The sequence below is a fragment of the Poecilia mexicana genome, unplaced genomic scaffold (assembly GCF_051168715.1).
Source record: "Poecilia mexicana isolate PSO_F unplaced genomic scaffold, ASM5116871v1 scaffold_15, whole genome shotgun sequence".
Lineage (NCBI taxonomy): Eukaryota > Metazoa > Chordata > Actinopteri > Cyprinodontiformes > Poeciliidae > Poecilia > Poecilia mexicana.
In genome coordinates, this window is record NW_028263384.1 from 14,403,039 (window position 1) to 14,419,783 (window position 16,745).

At 42.4% G+C, this 16,745-nt stretch overlaps 1 protein-coding gene across 2 annotated transcripts; it reads right to left on the reverse strand.

Moving 5' to 3' along the window:
* Nucleotides 1-734: 734 nt before the first annotated feature.
* ptena (phosphatase and tensin homolog A) lies at nt 735-13,882 on the reverse strand. Of its 2 annotated transcripts, XM_015005800.2 has the most exons (10): nt 13,139-13,882; nt 8,286-8,370; nt 8,142-8,186; nt 8,000-8,043; nt 7,603-7,841; nt 6,531-6,672; nt 4,521-4,589; nt 3,733-3,899; nt 1,914-2,225; nt 735-1,829 (listed from the first exon to the last, which is right to left on the reverse strand). In XM_015005800.2, exons 1-10 carry the CDS (start codon nt 13,215-13,217, stop codon nt 1,644-1,646), a joined length of 1,368 nt encoding a protein of 455 aa, XP_014861286.2. In that variant the 5' UTR covers nt 13,218-13,882; the 3' UTR covers nt 735-1,643. The 2 variants fall into 2 exon arrangements, with proteins under 2 accessions (XP_014861286.2, XP_014861287.2); XM_015005801.2 differs by lacking the exon at nt 4,521-4,589.
* Nucleotides 13,883-16,745: the final 2,863 nt, after the last annotated feature.

A 16,745-nucleotide genomic window follows, 5' to 3' on the forward strand; every position in this document is an offset into this window, starting at 1 on the left:
CCGGCTAGCCTATCCAAGGCTTCTCCCCTCCTCTCGGGATGGACTCACTTTCCTTCCTTTTCTCCATTCCGCAAGCATCCTGGTTTAGCATGAGGTCAAGCTTCTTTCAGCTCCAAAATATGTCAGAAAATCTGATTGAATTTTGAATTCAAACACCAGCCCCAGTACAGCTTAATAATACAGACAAAACAGGCCCTTCAGCTGAACTTTGAATAACAATCCTTCCGTCAGTTCCCCACCTTGAGTCCCGACTATTTGCGGCCCTGACCTTTTAAAGCAGGAAGTTACTGTAAGTGCACCTCGAACAGCTGCAACGACAACATGCTTTGCAGCATATTTCCCCTCGCCGGTGCTCATTTTCCTCCCCCGACTTGTTGCGCATGTTCCAACTTACCCACGTTTAACAGCGTGGGCTACGCGGTCTTGGGTTGCTGTCGCTCGCAACGATCACTCGGACCGGCGACCGGCAAGCCGACCGCATCCATTTATATTAGTAGGGGAGCTGAAAGGAGGAGGAAAAAAAAAAAAAAAAAAGACAAAAAGCTGCTGAGGCATTTTCTACGCACGATTCAAACACTGGGGAGATGCATCTTAAGGCTGGATTCTGTAAGAAATGACAACATTGCATACATTTATTTGGGATGGACTCCAATTTCAATACATGCAAAAAAAAAAAATAATAATAATAATAATGTAGTGTTGACATTATTGCAAACACATTCCGGTCTCCCTGCTGTTTTGTGTATTATATTTTTATTATCTTAGGATAAAAAAAACATTAACAATTACATGGGATGCCTTGTTCTGCATAATTTAACGTATACACAGTGGGAACAGGAATGGCAATGCTTTAGACATCATCACAGCCTCTTCGCAAACCCCCACCCTCCCCCAAACCCCACCCCCCCTACGACCCTCCCCACCCCGCCCCACCCCCAACCCACTGCCTGCATGCAGTTTGCACTGCACAAAGGCCAAAAGTCACATGAGACAGCCTGCAAAGAGCACAAGAAGCATTCACAGTAAAGGAATATAAGGAAGGAGGATAGGAGGGAAGAGCAAAAGATGAGAGGAGGGAGGGGGAAAAAAGGCGGGAAGGGAGGGAGGGAGAAGAAGAGAGAGGGAGTGAAACAAAGTGACTGCAGCACTGGCCTTGGTTTAGACAGGAGAAGGAGCAGCATAGTTCTAGTTCTAGTATTTCATTCCAACTTCTCCCACACTTCAACTCCCGTCTCCTGATTGTGGTACTCTTTCCATTGTCTTTGACACAAAAAAAGTTTGTTTATATATGCATGTATATATATGTATATACATATATATATATATGTATATATATATAAACACATCTTTATAGCTACAGCACCTTTTCCCACGGGGCAACAGTGTCAATACCTCGCACATGGTACATTGCCGTGCCAAAAAGGAAAAAAAAAAAAAAGAAAATAAAATAAAAACAGAAACAATATATTGGTCAGGATATTTATCTTTTTTTTTTTCCCTAAAATTGGCATTCGACATGATATTCTATTGCCGTCTGGGGGAGGGAAAGGGACAAAGGTTCTTCTTTTGAGTTTATATTCAAGTTTTCTCCTTTTTTTTTTAATTCAGGTGTATAATTTCTTCTTTTCCTGCTTTAAAAGAGTTCACACTTTTGTGATTTGCGTGTGTTGCTCTTCATCAAAAGGTTCATTTTCCGGATCAGAGTCAGTGGTGTCAGAGTATCGATAATGGTCTGGCTCATTGTCGCTAACGTCTGGGGTGACGGACGTCGAAGTGCTAGCCTCGGAGTTTGAAGGCTCCTCCACGGTTTTCGTAAAATACAACTTCACCTGGAAATCGAGAACAGCTTCGGTTAAACGGGTTCAATTCTCCGGCGGACGACAAACCCAAAACGGCTTCCCGTCCCTGCTTACCTTGAAGTTTGGTGAGAAGTAGCGGTTGGCTTTGTCTTTGTTAGCCTTGTCTAAATCGTTCTTTGTGAGCGTCAGGATGAGGTAGTCCCTGTCGCCTTCCCTGCAGCCGTCCCTGGTCTCGGCGCCCTGCGGCTGGGCCTGGACCTGGCCCTGGACCTGGGCCTGGACCTGGCCTTGGCCCAGGCCCAGGCCCAGGCCCGGCGCTCCTTGCTGGCTCTCCACGTTGTTCACCGCCCCGTTCTCCATCTTTTCCCCGCTCTCGTCTGGTCCAGGAATGAAGAATGTGTTCACCCAGAAGTGGAACATTTTGTCCTGACGGAAGAGAAAGACGGCAAGGAGAAATAGGTGAGCCAAGAAGGATTTTGGACAGATTTAGGGAGAAACTGGTCGGGGGCCGGAATCGGAAGCTTTTTGGCTTCTCTGGTTGTTCGGAAAGCTAAAAACTGACCAGTGAACGCAGCGTACGTAAGCACCGCCGATTCTTTAGTATTCGAGATGTTATTCGGAGCCAAGACTAACAGTTTTGATTATAACACAATTCATACCAAACTGCGGAAAACTAATTTGACAATTAACCAGGAAAAAACTTCAGCAGATGCCAGGAGGTCTGAACCTGTTACAGAAGTCATACTCCTTTTCATCTTTACCACAGAATGTGGCAAATATGAAAATCAGGAGTTAAGGATATCTATTCTCTGGTGAAAGTTTCACAAATCAAACTAATTCAGACCAAGTTTGACCTGTTTATATAAAATTGTCTCCCATTTTTAATTAAATGCCAAAACTAGGAGGTACGCAACCGCAGTCCAGGTTCCCTAAACACTAGAGATGCACAATATGTCAGTATCAACATCTTTATCGGCCAATATTAGTCATTTTTTAACGTCTAAAACTGGGCCGTTATTAGCATGTTTACATGCTAAGCAGTTTGTGCTTCAGGTGTTGTATTTGTTCAGTCATGTGACAGTGATGCTGGAAAAGGATTATGGGGTGTTTAACTGTCAAAAATGAAGAATATAAACAAGTTATCAGCCGTTAAGAGTAATTTTAAAATTGGATATCAATAGTGGGACAAATATTCATATTGCTTCATCCCTACGAAACAATGAAATAGACCTTCAGCGAAGTCTAAGAGGAAGCTCTGAAGCAAAAGGCAAGTTTAGCATCGCTAGCAGCTTCTTTTCAGGCAGTTCCTGTAAGGTTGCAAAACTGTGGTGGAAGGTTAATCAATACTTAAGTGTAGTTTGCCAATCTGATTATTAGTTGCTAGCTGACTGTCATACATCCTGAAAACTCAAGAATATCTTCCCCGTCTCACTTAAAAATGAAGCTTCAACTAGACAGAGCTTTGAAAGACATGGTTCACTTTGAGATACGGTGTTTTAATATTCTTGATGCTCTCTTACCGACCACCTTCAATGATAATTAAGGATCCCAAAGACAGAGCAAAATGCCAAATCCTAACGATTCGGTTTTACAAGGGTAAAACTCTGTTTTCCAGCTCTCACACACCATTTAGCATGTTACCGTAACAACTGTTGAGGCTCACAACAGGGAGGCTGCAAATCAATATTTTGAACGTCGTATTACTAAAAGAGCAATCGGTTAAAGCTCAATAGCTGGAAATTGGCCACAAATCTTGGTTTTTAATGAATTCTCTCTTTGTGTTTCTTATCGTCAATAAATCCTACAGTTTTACAGAAAGCCTAGAGGAGAGAGCTGATGAAGACCTACTTCTGATCTTTCATCAAGCTTTGTGAAAGTACAAGACATTAAAAAAAAAAGAAAAAAAAAAAAAGAAAAAGCCCAGCAAACTAACCTTCTTCATCATCTTATTTTGTTTGTGGAAGAACTCCACTTTGATGTCGCCACAAACGGGCAGCGGCTGGGGGAATTCGAATATCATGTGCTTGTCCTCCCTTCTGGTGTGAGCCGGGTTCGACGTGTGGATCTTCACTTTGAGTTGGTATACGACAAACTGCGGATCTGCGGAAAGAGCGGTGATGTTGCCAGAGGGTTGAGGGGGCGAGATATACAATGGAAAAATTAGAAAAACAAAAAAAAAAAGAAAAGAATTTGAGACAAAGCAACAAGAGGTTATGATGTGAGAGATGAGGGAGGGGAGGAGAAGCAGGGAGTGAATCGGGACAGCAGGACAGGACATTACCACTGTTATTAAACAAGCTGGACAAAAGACACAGCACACCACCACCTCCCCCTCACCATGTGAGTCCCAAAAGTGACAGTTTAATGTAAAAAAAATAAAAACTAGAGAAGAAAAGGTAAGTAACAGACCACAAATGTTATATATATAAATAAAAAAAAGAGCCAGAATAAGAGACATGGAACCCTATTCTGACAGATATGGTTTAAGTTTTAGACGAGCGCAACACTTTGCACTTTGACCAATTTTGACCCTCTCCGGTTCCTGTCAGGGTGGGGTGGGGGTGCTGGAAATGATTTTTATTTTTTTATGCGTCTCTTAAAGCTCTATTCTATCCCTGCCAGGCAACATGTCTACCTTAGACTGCTCCGGCCTGGTGCGTCTCTGGGGCCGTATAAAAGCAAATGAGTGAAATAATAATAATGGATGAAAGGCTCATTTACCCCAATGCCAATTCCCTTTCTTGAAGCCCTGAGGGGTCGGCTCGCTCCTGTTTTTAACGGTACTGTCCCCTTAGAGAGAAAGAAGGAAATTATCACAAGCAGGGCCTGGCTGGCTGGTCAGGGGCTTCACAGCACAGCAGGCATAAACACAAGAGCTCCACACAAATATTCACATGTTTGCATCAGGGTAACTTTTCCTAAACATACATGTGTGCAGCTTCACAGGAATGTGTGCGTCTTACAGTTCTGAAAAGACGTCAATCGGGGTGAGATACACAAAAGGGGAAGCAACACAAAGGGGGAACTTCATATAATTGCAATAAAACAACTATTAAAAAAAAAAAATCATTAAATGCGTCTTTGGAGAGCTATCTGTAACAAGATTATCAAAACTTGGTTCGCTAGAGGGTGGAGGAAAATAAACTCCTGCACGTTTAAGGAGATTTCTCAGAATAGGGCTTCGGTTTTAAAGTAAAAGGAGAATAAAGCAGGAAAGAGAAGGATTAATGAAGTCAAGGCCGAAGAGCAGGTTCCGGCGTTAAGGCAAGAAAGCCACAAACATTGAAGGAGGAAGAGCGGCTTTTAATTCTGACCAGCAGCTTGAAAACGGACAAATTTAGACACAAGAGCAGCTCAGCATCAAGTGACTCACACACACTTTTGAGCACATAGACTGAATTATTTCATTGTTTCTATAAACATCCTCAAGAGCATGGAGTGTCACTAAACAGCACATAAAAAAAAACAAACAAAAAAAACAACTAAATAAATAGGAAGCGTTAGGCGGCGTTCGACTTGGCGGCAGAAACAGGCGACTACGAGTGTAAACGTTGGCGTAGACGCGCCGTTTTACAACGGGCATATCGCTCTGTGCTCAGCGCAAACACGCAGTGATGTGTCAATACAGATAACTGCCACAAACTGATAACTGAGTTATTAAGAGCCGCGTGGCCGGCCATTGTATGCAAAACAAAATTGGAGACAAAAACGTTTTCTATTCCTCTTCCAACTTTGAGCTACTTCCTGGCGGACTTTACTGGAGTAAAAAGCCTGGCTGATCTCGCTAATGTGAAAGCTTTGTTTATTTGTGAGCGGCGGCGGCGTTTACTTCCCCAGTGCCGTGATTAAACAGTGGACGCTCTAATTCCTCCTACGACCGAGCACAGAAAGCCAAAAGACAAGAACACAGGTAGGCATCGGCTGCTATGAGAACATTTTTAAATGATTTAAAATCAATTAAAAAAAACAAAAAAAAACAAAAACAATTTGAATTAATTAGTGCAAATGAATCAAAAGGGAAAAAAAGCAACACTTATCTATACTGCAGCAAAATTATTAGGACAGATTATTTTTAAATAAAGAGTATTGGCAATATTTATTACCATCATATCAATATTATATTTGGATTCTTCTAACTTTTTTTTTTTTTTTTACATAATTTAGAAAATGTATAATTAATATTTTTACTGCAGTTTTAAAGCAAGCTTTAGTTTCCATGCCAATGCTGCTGAGTATTTTTTTTTTTTGCCAAATGTTTTTTCAGAAAGCTTTTGTCTTTCAAGCAAGAAAGAAAAAAAAAAGTGGCAGTCTTTGAGTAAGTTGAACGGCAGTAAGCAGCAACAGGTGTGGGAGGAGCAGCGCTGCGTTTACTACAGTCTCCGTACAGCCCGAGAAAACTCCGAGACACTTCCACAACGTTTGGCTGCGGAAAAGCTCCGACTCTACAGATCCTAGGCAACGTGTTGACGTTGCTTTTGAACAAAGAGGTGAACAAACATTAAGCTGCACTTTTCTGCCAAAAGTCCAAAAACAAGGCGACCGATTTGAGCCGCGGGTCATTTCTAAAACTACCGGCACACCGGACGACCGAGGAGGAGCTGCTGTCCTCCACGGCGCTACGCCGCAGCGTGGGTGAGCCCCGAGTCTGAGTCACTCTCTCTCCATTCTGAACGGCAGCATGCATGCCTACACCCTGGTTCGGAGCTGAATTCAAACATGAACTTGACTCACTGCAGGTGCCCCCGCTGAACATGGGGAGAGTCTCGAAGACCATCTTGTGGAACAGCAGCGCCACCGGCTTGTACTCCAGCTGGTTCTTTAACAGGTAGTTGTAGTAGTACACGTATCGGCGCTGGCTCGGGATCGTCACCCCCTGCAAGACACCCGTTGCGTCGGGGGAGGAGGAGAGATGTGGAGTTAGACGCTGACGACATGCTCAAATGCCACCTTTTAGGATCCTGAGTACGCTTTGGAAAACATGCAACAACATTTACTGGTGACTTTCTGAGACAGACTAAGAAGATTTAAAATTCGATTTGCTTCTCATTGGGATTTATGCTGAAATCTACACAAATTTGTAATTTTAGACGGGCAGCGAGTGTTGAATTCTCAGCTGCACACGACCCAGAATATGACAAAGTTTCTGCAAACTTCTTCTTGTAAAATTATGATGCTTCTCCAAACTCAAATTCCCAGAGTTCTCGGTCCTTCACATTCATTTTAAAGTAGAAAGAAGAACAAGAGGGAAGACGAAGTGTAGAAGGGACAATGCTAGGAAAGAAGAATGGATAACAGGAAGGGACAAGGATGAGAGGACAGATAAAAGGAGACAAGGAAAGAAGGAAGGGATGTTGAACACAAGGATGGAAAAATGGACGCAATGTAGGAAGGAAAGAAGGAGATAAGGAAGATAGGATGAGCAGAGGAAAGGCCGTAAGGACACAACAAAAGGAAAGAAGCTAGGATGGAAGGACAAAAAGGAATAAGGTGAACAAGGCAGAAAAAAACGAGAAAGGACTGCAGTCAACAGAAAGACAAAGGAGAAAGAAAGGAATCGGGAAAGAAGTATACAAGTAAGAGAGGAAAGATAAGCTATGAAGGAAGGACAAAATAAAAAGACAGGACGGCAAAACATTGGGAAAAAGGGAATGAAACACGGGAAGTATGAAGGGAGTAAGATTTAGAAAATTGAACAAGGTACAAAGTACATTAAAAGCAAATCAAATCCCACATTTTCCAGGCTGAGCAATCCGTCTCCAGTCATACACACACACTCTCTCTCCCTCTCCTCCTCAGCTCTCACCTTCCTGTCCCGTGTCCTCACTTCCCCGTAGAAGTCAAGCGCATCCTGGGCCTCCGTGAACTTGCCGCGGTGGAGCAGATAGGCGCAGATCATGACCCCGGTGCGGCCCTTGCCGGCCTTACAGTGTATAGCCGCCACGTGATTGTCGTCCTCGCTGAGCCATTGGTCCAAGTCTTCGCAAAATGGCTTAATTAGCTCCAGCTGAGGGGGGTTATGATCTTCAAACGGGTATTGTGCAACTGATACACGACGGGCCCACGCAGTGTCGGGAAGGAGCGAGTGGAAAACAGAAGCGGAGAGCGATGAGCGCAAGAACAGTCAATCTTTTTTTTTTTTTTTTTTTACTTTTTTTAAAAAAAGCTTTTCAGTCCTACGGCGAGGAGGTAAAGCAGCCTACCTCTGCAGTTGAATTTGGCAGCATCGTAGTGTCTTTCTGCGCAGCTGAAATGGGAAGAAGCAAACTGCAGTTAGCCAGGACGAGGAGGAAGTTTCTAAGTAAACAAACTCGACGAGAGACAAACGGTACGGGGAGCACTCACAGGTTGTAGATTTTGTAATGGTTTTTATGCTTTGAATCCAAAAACCTGTCGAGAGGGTCAACAGAAAATAAAACTCAATTATCTTAAAATGCTATTAATTTACCAAACACAATGTCACGGAAGAAGGCGCAAAGCATCACTCACCGTACTACGTCATCTATATTGTTTCTGTACACGCCTTCGAGTCGCTCTGCTGGAAAGCCCATAGCAATAATGTTTGGGTAGATATCTGTTCAGCACGGGTTAAGGGAAACAAAAAAAACCAAAACACAACACCACAAGATTCTTAAGACGATTTCTGAACAGGAAGACGAGCGCCGGACGTTTATTAAAAGTTCCAGTCAATGTCGACTCGAGGTCGCCGCTGCCGTTACGGCAGGACGGGAACGCAGAGGGAAAAGGGCCTTGGTCGGTGCGCACGGGGGTATATTTGCACCTCGCGGCAGATGGCCTTGACAGCGAGAGGCGCAGAGGACGGCAGCAGGAGCGCTCCTGCGCCGGCCAGGACAGGCTCATGCGTGTGGGTGCAGCCAGAGTCTCCGCTCCTTGACCCGGCATTTATTTTTAGAGCGCGAAAGTTATATCGGGACGAGTTCAAATGCGCGGCTTATCAGTTCAGAGCCGAGGGCCGGACTCGTTTGAATATCTGTGAGAGCGCTGTGACGTCACGCAGGTAGATGGAGAGAAGAAGAAGAAGAAACATGTTTTGTGTAACGGGCTGGAAGGTTGCAGCACAGTGACTTGTGGATGTCGTCACGGAGCGAAACGTCGTCATGTTGCAGTGGCACAAAAAAAAAAAAAAAAGATTCAGTTGCCGTGTGTGTATTTGTGTTTTCGAACCTCGACTACTACGCCTACCTGCAACTGAAATCTGCTCGTCGCTCCAAGATGCATGATTTCACACTGTAACCACCAACTAAAAAGAGCGCCATTTCTTACTCTCTCCAAGCCGAGGTGTCAAAACAAAAAGGAAAAACAAAATTCAAATTTGATCTTTGGTTTACAAGCTGGTCAGAGAAATTATGCGCACACACACACACTTGATGGTTTTTACACAATAAGCTGCACACAGACGAGTACCTGCGCATGCAAAAACACAAGGACAACCCTTTTCATGGTACGCTCGGCACGTACACATGGCTCATTGTTCAATCAGCAGACCTGCAGCGAGCCGGAGACCAGAACGGGAACTCACAGTCAACTGTAAGACGAACAAAAGATTCAAATTCCTCCACCTGGAATAGACCATAGTGATTTTAATATTTCCAGCGGCAGCTACACCGAGCTAACCGTGGATGAGGGAAAAAAAGAAAAATCTGTTGGAAGTAAACATGGAGTCATTTAAGATTCTTGTAAAGTTGTGTAGAAGCGCCACATCTTCACAGCACTTGCTAAAAATACCAAAATAGAAAAGTAATCCTTGTTTAAAAAGGCTGGAAAACCAACTTTCCCCTACGGCTGCAAAAAAAATATGACCGCTATAACAACTCTTTCCACACCGTATATTACTTTAATTCTGATACATAAACTTGAGCAAAGACCAGCCCCTCCAAATAAAACTGCTCATTGTGGATACCGTCAGAGCTTTTTGTCATTCTGCTTTCTGCAGAGTAACACCACCTGCAGCCAATACAAGCTAATATGTGTCAGACTATCTGCCAGGGCAGCCACCCCGCAGTCAGCGGCTTAACACACATGTTGACTGCAGCTTGACAGAGGTTTCAAAACAGCGTTACCTTAATAGCGGTGGGTAGTTTCCACCCCGTGACTGTCTGCTTTTGGTTTCCAGAAATACATCCAGACAAATTTACCCTTGCTGTTAGCGAGGGAAAAAAAAAAAAGAAAAAAAAAAGTAGAGCAACCAGATTTCAGTCAGCTGACCGCCAGTGCGCAGCCACTCTAAACTCTGGTCACTATACTACTTCTTCTTTCACCTCAGTCAGCTGTGGAATGATGTGACAAAATTTGAGCAGTTTTGAAACGACCCTCTTTCAAAACCTTGGTATAATTTGCAACCGATAACCAGCCCATGCCTGCTTACAGTCAGTGGCAGTTTTTGATACGGGCGGTTGCCCAGGGCGGCAGAGAGGGTAGGGTGCCCACGGATGAGAAAATAGAATTTACCTCATCTGTTTTGGCCTGAGCAAGATTGCTACTACTTATACACATTTGCACTGGAGCAATTTTCCCTTGCTTGCTGCTGAGTACTGGGAGACTATGTTACCAGTTTTCTGCTTAAAAAAAAAAAAAAAAAAAAGTCTGACAATTACTCACATTTTAATAAGCTGAGTGGTGAGGAGGGGATGGGTGGATTGATAACCAGGGCATCATTCCTGTTAGAACCACCTCTGCTTGTGATGTTCGCATTCTTCAAATCCATTTCCAAAGCGCAACGAAGACGTCTATCTGTTGATATGCCATAATCTTGTACATTAATGCCACAAAGACCTAATTAAAATCTGAATTCTGCTTCTTTTTTTTTTAACCCAGTTAATGGGCTACTCAAGCCTTCAATGCGAGAAAGAAAGAAAAAAAAAAATTCAGAGCTCCCAGGAGAGCCTCAGTCCAAGGCATGGGGGGGGGGCTTGGTTTCTGCAGCTGGGAAGAAATGCATACACAGGACCCCAATGTAAGCTCCAATAAAAAAAAATAAAAAAATCTGCTGCTTTAGGCACGCCTTTTCTTTAAAGCCAGCCTTGCCTGAGCTTTATGCATACACCAAATCCACAACTTCCAGCAAAGAAGTCGAGGAGGGGTGGGTGAAGGGAGAGTTGGAAGCACGGAGCGCTAAGAGGGAGGGGGTGGGGAGGACAGGAAAGGGGGCAAAGCACAAGGAGGAAGAGTTGGAGTGGGAGTAGTAAAAGAAAAAGAGCAAAAAAAAGGAGAGGTGGTGGGTTGAGAAGACCGGAGAGAGAGAGAGAGAGATAGAGGGAGAAAGAGGGAGAGAGCACTCAGACAGCAACGCTGATACAAGATCACCGGCAACTCTATTTTAAGGGCAATTCCCAGAACTGTGATACTGCATTACATAACTGCAGAGAGAGTCCGTATTGTTTTTAGACGCCATGCCAGAAATGATAAAACGAAGCAACTTGAAAGTGCCCACATCTAAACAAAAGGGGGGGAAGGGGGTAGACCTCAAGCAAAAGATAGCTGTCCCTTTTTGAGCAGCGGGGGTCCCGCCCTCTCGTTTTAACACCTGCATCAGGGCGCAGAGAGCCACACCGCAGCGTCCCGCCAACCCTGAAAGACACAACATTAGATTTACCACATTATGAAACCAGGTGATGAGACACCTGACCCGATGCAGAAAACGTATGGTAACACAGACGTCACACGGCCGGCGGCACGGCCACTTTACAAATACGGCGCCACGCAGCCGAACCAAGGTACAAAGAAATCTAATCCCCCCCCCACACACACACACACACACCTTGAATGGCAGCACAAATACTGAGAAAGAAGTGAGATTTTTAGTTTTTTGTCCATCTATTAAATGCATCAACGCTGAGAACTTGGCATCACAAGAGCATGTCTTTTGATGCAGTTTTTTTTGAGTTGAAGTTAAATGAGATGAAGGCTTTGAAGGATAAACAGGGGATCGTCTTATAATTCCTTAACTTACCCTTAGATTCAAACCTATTAACTCGCCCCAAGAACCAACTGCACAGTTTAATGATCCTTATGGGAGGAAATAAATAAATAAATAAATAAAATAAAATGCAACTGGCAGGTGAGACCTCACAAAACTCAACATCAACCATGGAAACCCTGATCAGTGCATCTCTAATAAAAGCATGCGTCTAACGACACAATGATGACTTCAACAGCACAGTATGTCCTTAAAAACTGAGGCTTGTTAATTTTTCATCTCTTGCAGCCCTGTTGGCTGCATGAGGCTGTCGTTTTTTTTTTTTTTTTAAAACCTGAATTTGCCCAAACACACTTTTCTGGATGCATTTCAGCATCAGCTAAAACAAACAAACAAAACAAAACAAAACGTCTCTCAAGAGGATCAAAACAACAAAACTGACCTACATCTTTACAATGATAATTATAATAAACTTAAATCTGTTTAAAAATAAAACAAAAAAAAAACAGATGCGCTTAGCTGCTAGGCGTGCCATCATCAGCTCACAAGTAGCCCAATCTCATCAAGCCTACAGTTTAATAATAGCCTGCTCTCTGCAATGTCAGACATTAAATTATGAATCTAATTGGCAACACTGTACCAGATCAGCTGTTAATCTAGTTTAATCACCAACCAAATAAGCAGGAGGGCCATCTTACCAGCAGCAGGGAATCAGACCAACTACAATAAGTTGTCATTTAAGACATGACTCCTTAAAAGACCATGTGAAAATATGCATGTGACATATTGCTTTTTTTTTTGTTAATGGAATGGCTCGTGATTTTCGAACCCTTTCAGACAGACTAACTACTCATTAATTAGTGCAACCCCGCCATAATAAACCAGAAGAACAAGTAATTCAAAAGATGCATGCATTCTGCAACTGATACCAACTGCCTTGAGCGTCCAATGATGAGTTAATAAAACGATTAAATGCCAATAATAACATCAATAATCTGACAACCTTAAAAAAAAAAATCAGCTCACTGCTGGGCTAACTGGTGTTCCAAGTAATAATAATAATAATAATAACATTAATAATAATAAAAATCCCTGTGCGGATTACAACACATGCACAACAGTCTTGATTTAAAAAGAAAAAAATGGGGGGGGGGGGCGTGAGGAGCAATTTCCGAGTTAAATATTCTTGTGACATTTCTGCGTTGCTGCTTTGACAGATCCAGCGTCTTTCAAACATGCTGGTTGACAGCAAGGCAACTAGCCGACAGCTAACGAGGGTAGCAAGGAAGCTCACCAACCTCACGTTCCTCCGCTGACGTTTCTGGCCCCGTTTCTGCAAATAAATACAACAAAGCCCCGCCACAAAGCAATGCTAAGGAACACCGTAGAGAACATGAAAGGATACATGTTAAGTCCAAGTCGAAACCGTCCTCCTGGTATCTCCTTTTGTTCCGACTGACCATTTCTTTTATAATCGCAGCCATTGTAGCAGGTGATAAGAGAGTCTATATGGGGGGTGCAGGAGGAGGTGAAGGGGGGGATGTTAAAACAGGTTTATTTAGTATTCTGCGCCTGGTCGCTAACGTCGCAGTCGGTCCTCCTGGTCGCTGGCGGCTGAATTTTGCAGCTCCTCGCACGGAGCAGTGGCTGTCGGTGGGATTAGAAAGGCTTCCTCTGGACCATAAAGACGGGCCTTGCTCCGCTCCTCGGCGAAGGCCCGACTTTCCCAATCCTGCGATTCGTCGTACAAACGCTCCCGGATAAAATACATGCAGTTATCCTCGAGTGAAACTTGTAAGATTTCCGACGCGTTCCAGGCAATGAGGTTAGAGAACTCACCGGCTCTCAAAACCAGTATCCAGTCACTGAGACGTAGCCAGCTAGCGCGGCTAATTCTACCTCCTTTTTCGATCCAAAAACCTCCTAACGATTCAACATTGTCATCGACTGATTGCCAAGAACACATTTGAGAAAAAAAATAAAAAAGTGACAGGCTCCACCTCAGATGTATATAGACTATACAACGATCAGAAATCCGCCCGTACTGATTTGACAGTTTCGTCCCGGGGAATCATCTTCTTTTCTCGCTCCAGCTGAACTCTCAGGCTCCCATCATGGCCTCCAACCGAAGGAAAAAAAGAAGCTAGAGCAGGCTAGGATTTTACAACATGTACTCTGCCGCCGCCGCGATATAGTCCCAACAAGTAATTAAAACTCAGTCAGCCGAAGATCACCGAGTGTTGATTTAAATAATATTATCAGTCTCTGTTAACTAAGTATTTACATCTGCGAAATAAAAATACTGTCAAAGAGTTATTTCTTTGTGCGTCTGGCGGAAGGATAAAAGTGTGTCCTAATCGCTCCCTTCTGTCAAAATGGTCACGTGTGAGTGTAATTAGGGAAGTTTCCAACATAATGTCACTTCTTGCGGTTTTAACTGTCATTTTACACGATAGAAATATGTCATTGTAACTGATCGGTCAAACATACATCCATTGTGTTTTCACGATGTCAAACTGTTTATGTTTTTCAGATTAATTATGCCAGGAAATGAAATTTCACGTGCTTTTGAAAATATCTAAAATGCAGTTAACTGGTAAAATGTAACTTTTACAGCATTAAAGTATTACTACTACACACATGATTTTTTTATATTAGAACGGACTGATTTGAAATCTTGTTTCATAAAAAAACATTTAAAAACCCTTATACCTCTTCCATGCAAGTATCTGCCCCATCGTCTTGGTAATGATCTCATCAGACACCTGGAACTGGTGCTGATCCAACTGTTACCACTAGAGGTGACCATAACGTAATGAGTACACACACACACACACACACACACACACACACACACACACACACACGTATAAAAAAATATATCACCTTGGAAGTAAGAAGTATGTTAACAATTTTTCTAACAATAGTAAAATGTGATTTTCTTTCTCATTTTCCTTTTCCTCATCCCTTATTAGAAATGTCTAAAGATTTCTTTCTCTGGATTTTTTTTGTCTCTCATATCAGCAGGAGTCATTCAGATTCCTGAGTAAATTTCTTTGATCATGACTAATTCTAAGAAGCCTACCCATCCAATTCAGCATTTATTCAAATTATTGATGCATCTCTTCACTGCAACAAAAACACAGTTAAAAAATAACTTACTGTTAAGTTAACCACCCCTACTGGTAGGACTTGTGTTGATATCACTAATCATATCAGATTACCCCTCTGAAAATATATTTGTTTTTTTATAAAAATAGCATGTAGAAACTTAACTAATGCATAATTGTGCAGTTAATTTAAATATGTCTGAAAATAAGTAACATGTTTTTTGAAACTGAATGTAGTGTTATTGTCATCTTACTCAATACTATCAATTGCTCAGTGTTGCTACGTGGTTGCTAAGGAAGCGGGATTGCTGGAAAGCCAATGACGCAATAAGATTGGCTTCTTTGGGAAAGCTTCCCTTTCTTACCAACTCTCAACTTTGATCATAGAGTTGATATCATATATTCACATTCACTAGAAAGGCAGACACACAGTTTGACTGTCATTTTCCTGTTTTGCGTCAGTTACAATTGCCAAAGTTATTTCTATTTGCTATGTGTCAGGATAATATGAAACAATCTTTAAAAGAGAAATTGCTATTGCTTTCTTCAAACTCAGAGAGTACACAAAGATTGCCTTGAGTAATTTGGTAAAAGGCCAGATGACAGTGTCGTTGGTTTTAATTCACATTGTTTGAGTTCAGTGGTGCCACACCTCTACACATAGCGCCAAGTAACACATCAAACACACTACTTCCTTGTGTAACATCTGTCAACAAGTCTTTGGGATGGTTGCAAATGTACAATAAAGTTTGCCAATGCGCAAAAGGACAATGATCTTAATTCTTGAAGACACATTCTGTGGGCTCATTAAACGACGATTGATTTGCTTTGTCATCATATTTGAAGAGGAAAAAAAGGAGGGCGGGGGGGAACCTGCAAGATGAGAACATTATCAAAATGTGAGGTGGAAGGGTAGAAACATCATTTTGGTGCACTTCATAAAAGTGCACCATTTATGAATGCACTTTTATGAAGTGCATTCATAAATGGTGAATGCCATTTATGAATGTCTGTTTGCCTAGAAGCAAGTGTTTATTCATTTATTTATTTTTTGTGAATCCCCTTAATCTGTCAAGGCAGTGTTTTTTTCACAACAACAAAAAATTAATTCAGACTCCGAAAGACACCCATGCATCTGTCTCTTAAAGTTGCGGCTGTGTGCTGGTCGAGTTTGCAACCTTCACCAGCAGATGGCAGCATTGCACTTTTTCCTACCCACTGGTTTGAGAATTGTTTAAGCAGGAAATATTTGTGGCACCAGTTGCTCCAGTACGAATGGATCCAAAATCCACCAAACTGCTTGTGAGAAGCAACCCGAGACTTTTGACACTGGCAATACTGTTTAAAGGGCAACTGTAACAAATACTAAGTGTAAACTTAAGTATTTGACGAGTTTAATTGTATCTGTTTGCTTTGCAAAGTTTGTTGTGATAATATGTGTTGTGATTTGTGGTCAGCATGAAACATAATCTAAAACTGGGACATAATATGAAATACTTATATTACAAAAAAGGTGTTCTGAAGTGCTGAATCCAGTTCACAAAGTATTGCAGATGAAATTTAACAGGTGAAAGGCGTTGACTGGATTAAATCCAACGTAAAGCTATTTAGGAGTTTGTTAAAGTGGACAGCAGCTTTCCCCTTAGCGGAAAACCCGTCTCGTAGAAATGAGCTTACCTGGCAAGTTAATTGACTGGTAAAATAATCAGTCCTTTAAGTTTGCCTAGCAGCAAGTGTTTATTTTTAAGGCGTCCGTGGCTCTCCTTAATCTGCTATAAAGGATTTAGTTAAGTCGTTTACAGTCAATGCTGTGTCTCTCACAACAATTATAAATTAGACGCAGCAAGAAATCCATGCATTTGCATCTCGACGCTAATGCGGGGAGAGTGCTGGGTGAGTTTT

Coding starts and splice junctions, on each gene's coding strand:
- ptena (XM_015005800.2), bottom strand. CDS start 13,217: ATGGCTGCGATTATAAAAGAAATGGTCAGTCGGAACAAAAGGAGATAC. Junction 8,187..8,285: donor AATATAGATGACGTAGTACG/GTGAGTGATGCT, acceptor CCCTCTCGACAG/GTTTTTGGATTCAAAGCATA. Junction 4,590..6,530: donor GTTCAGCGGGGGCACCTGCA/GTGAGTCAAGTT, acceptor TTTCTCTCTAAG/GGGACAGTACCGTTAAAAAC.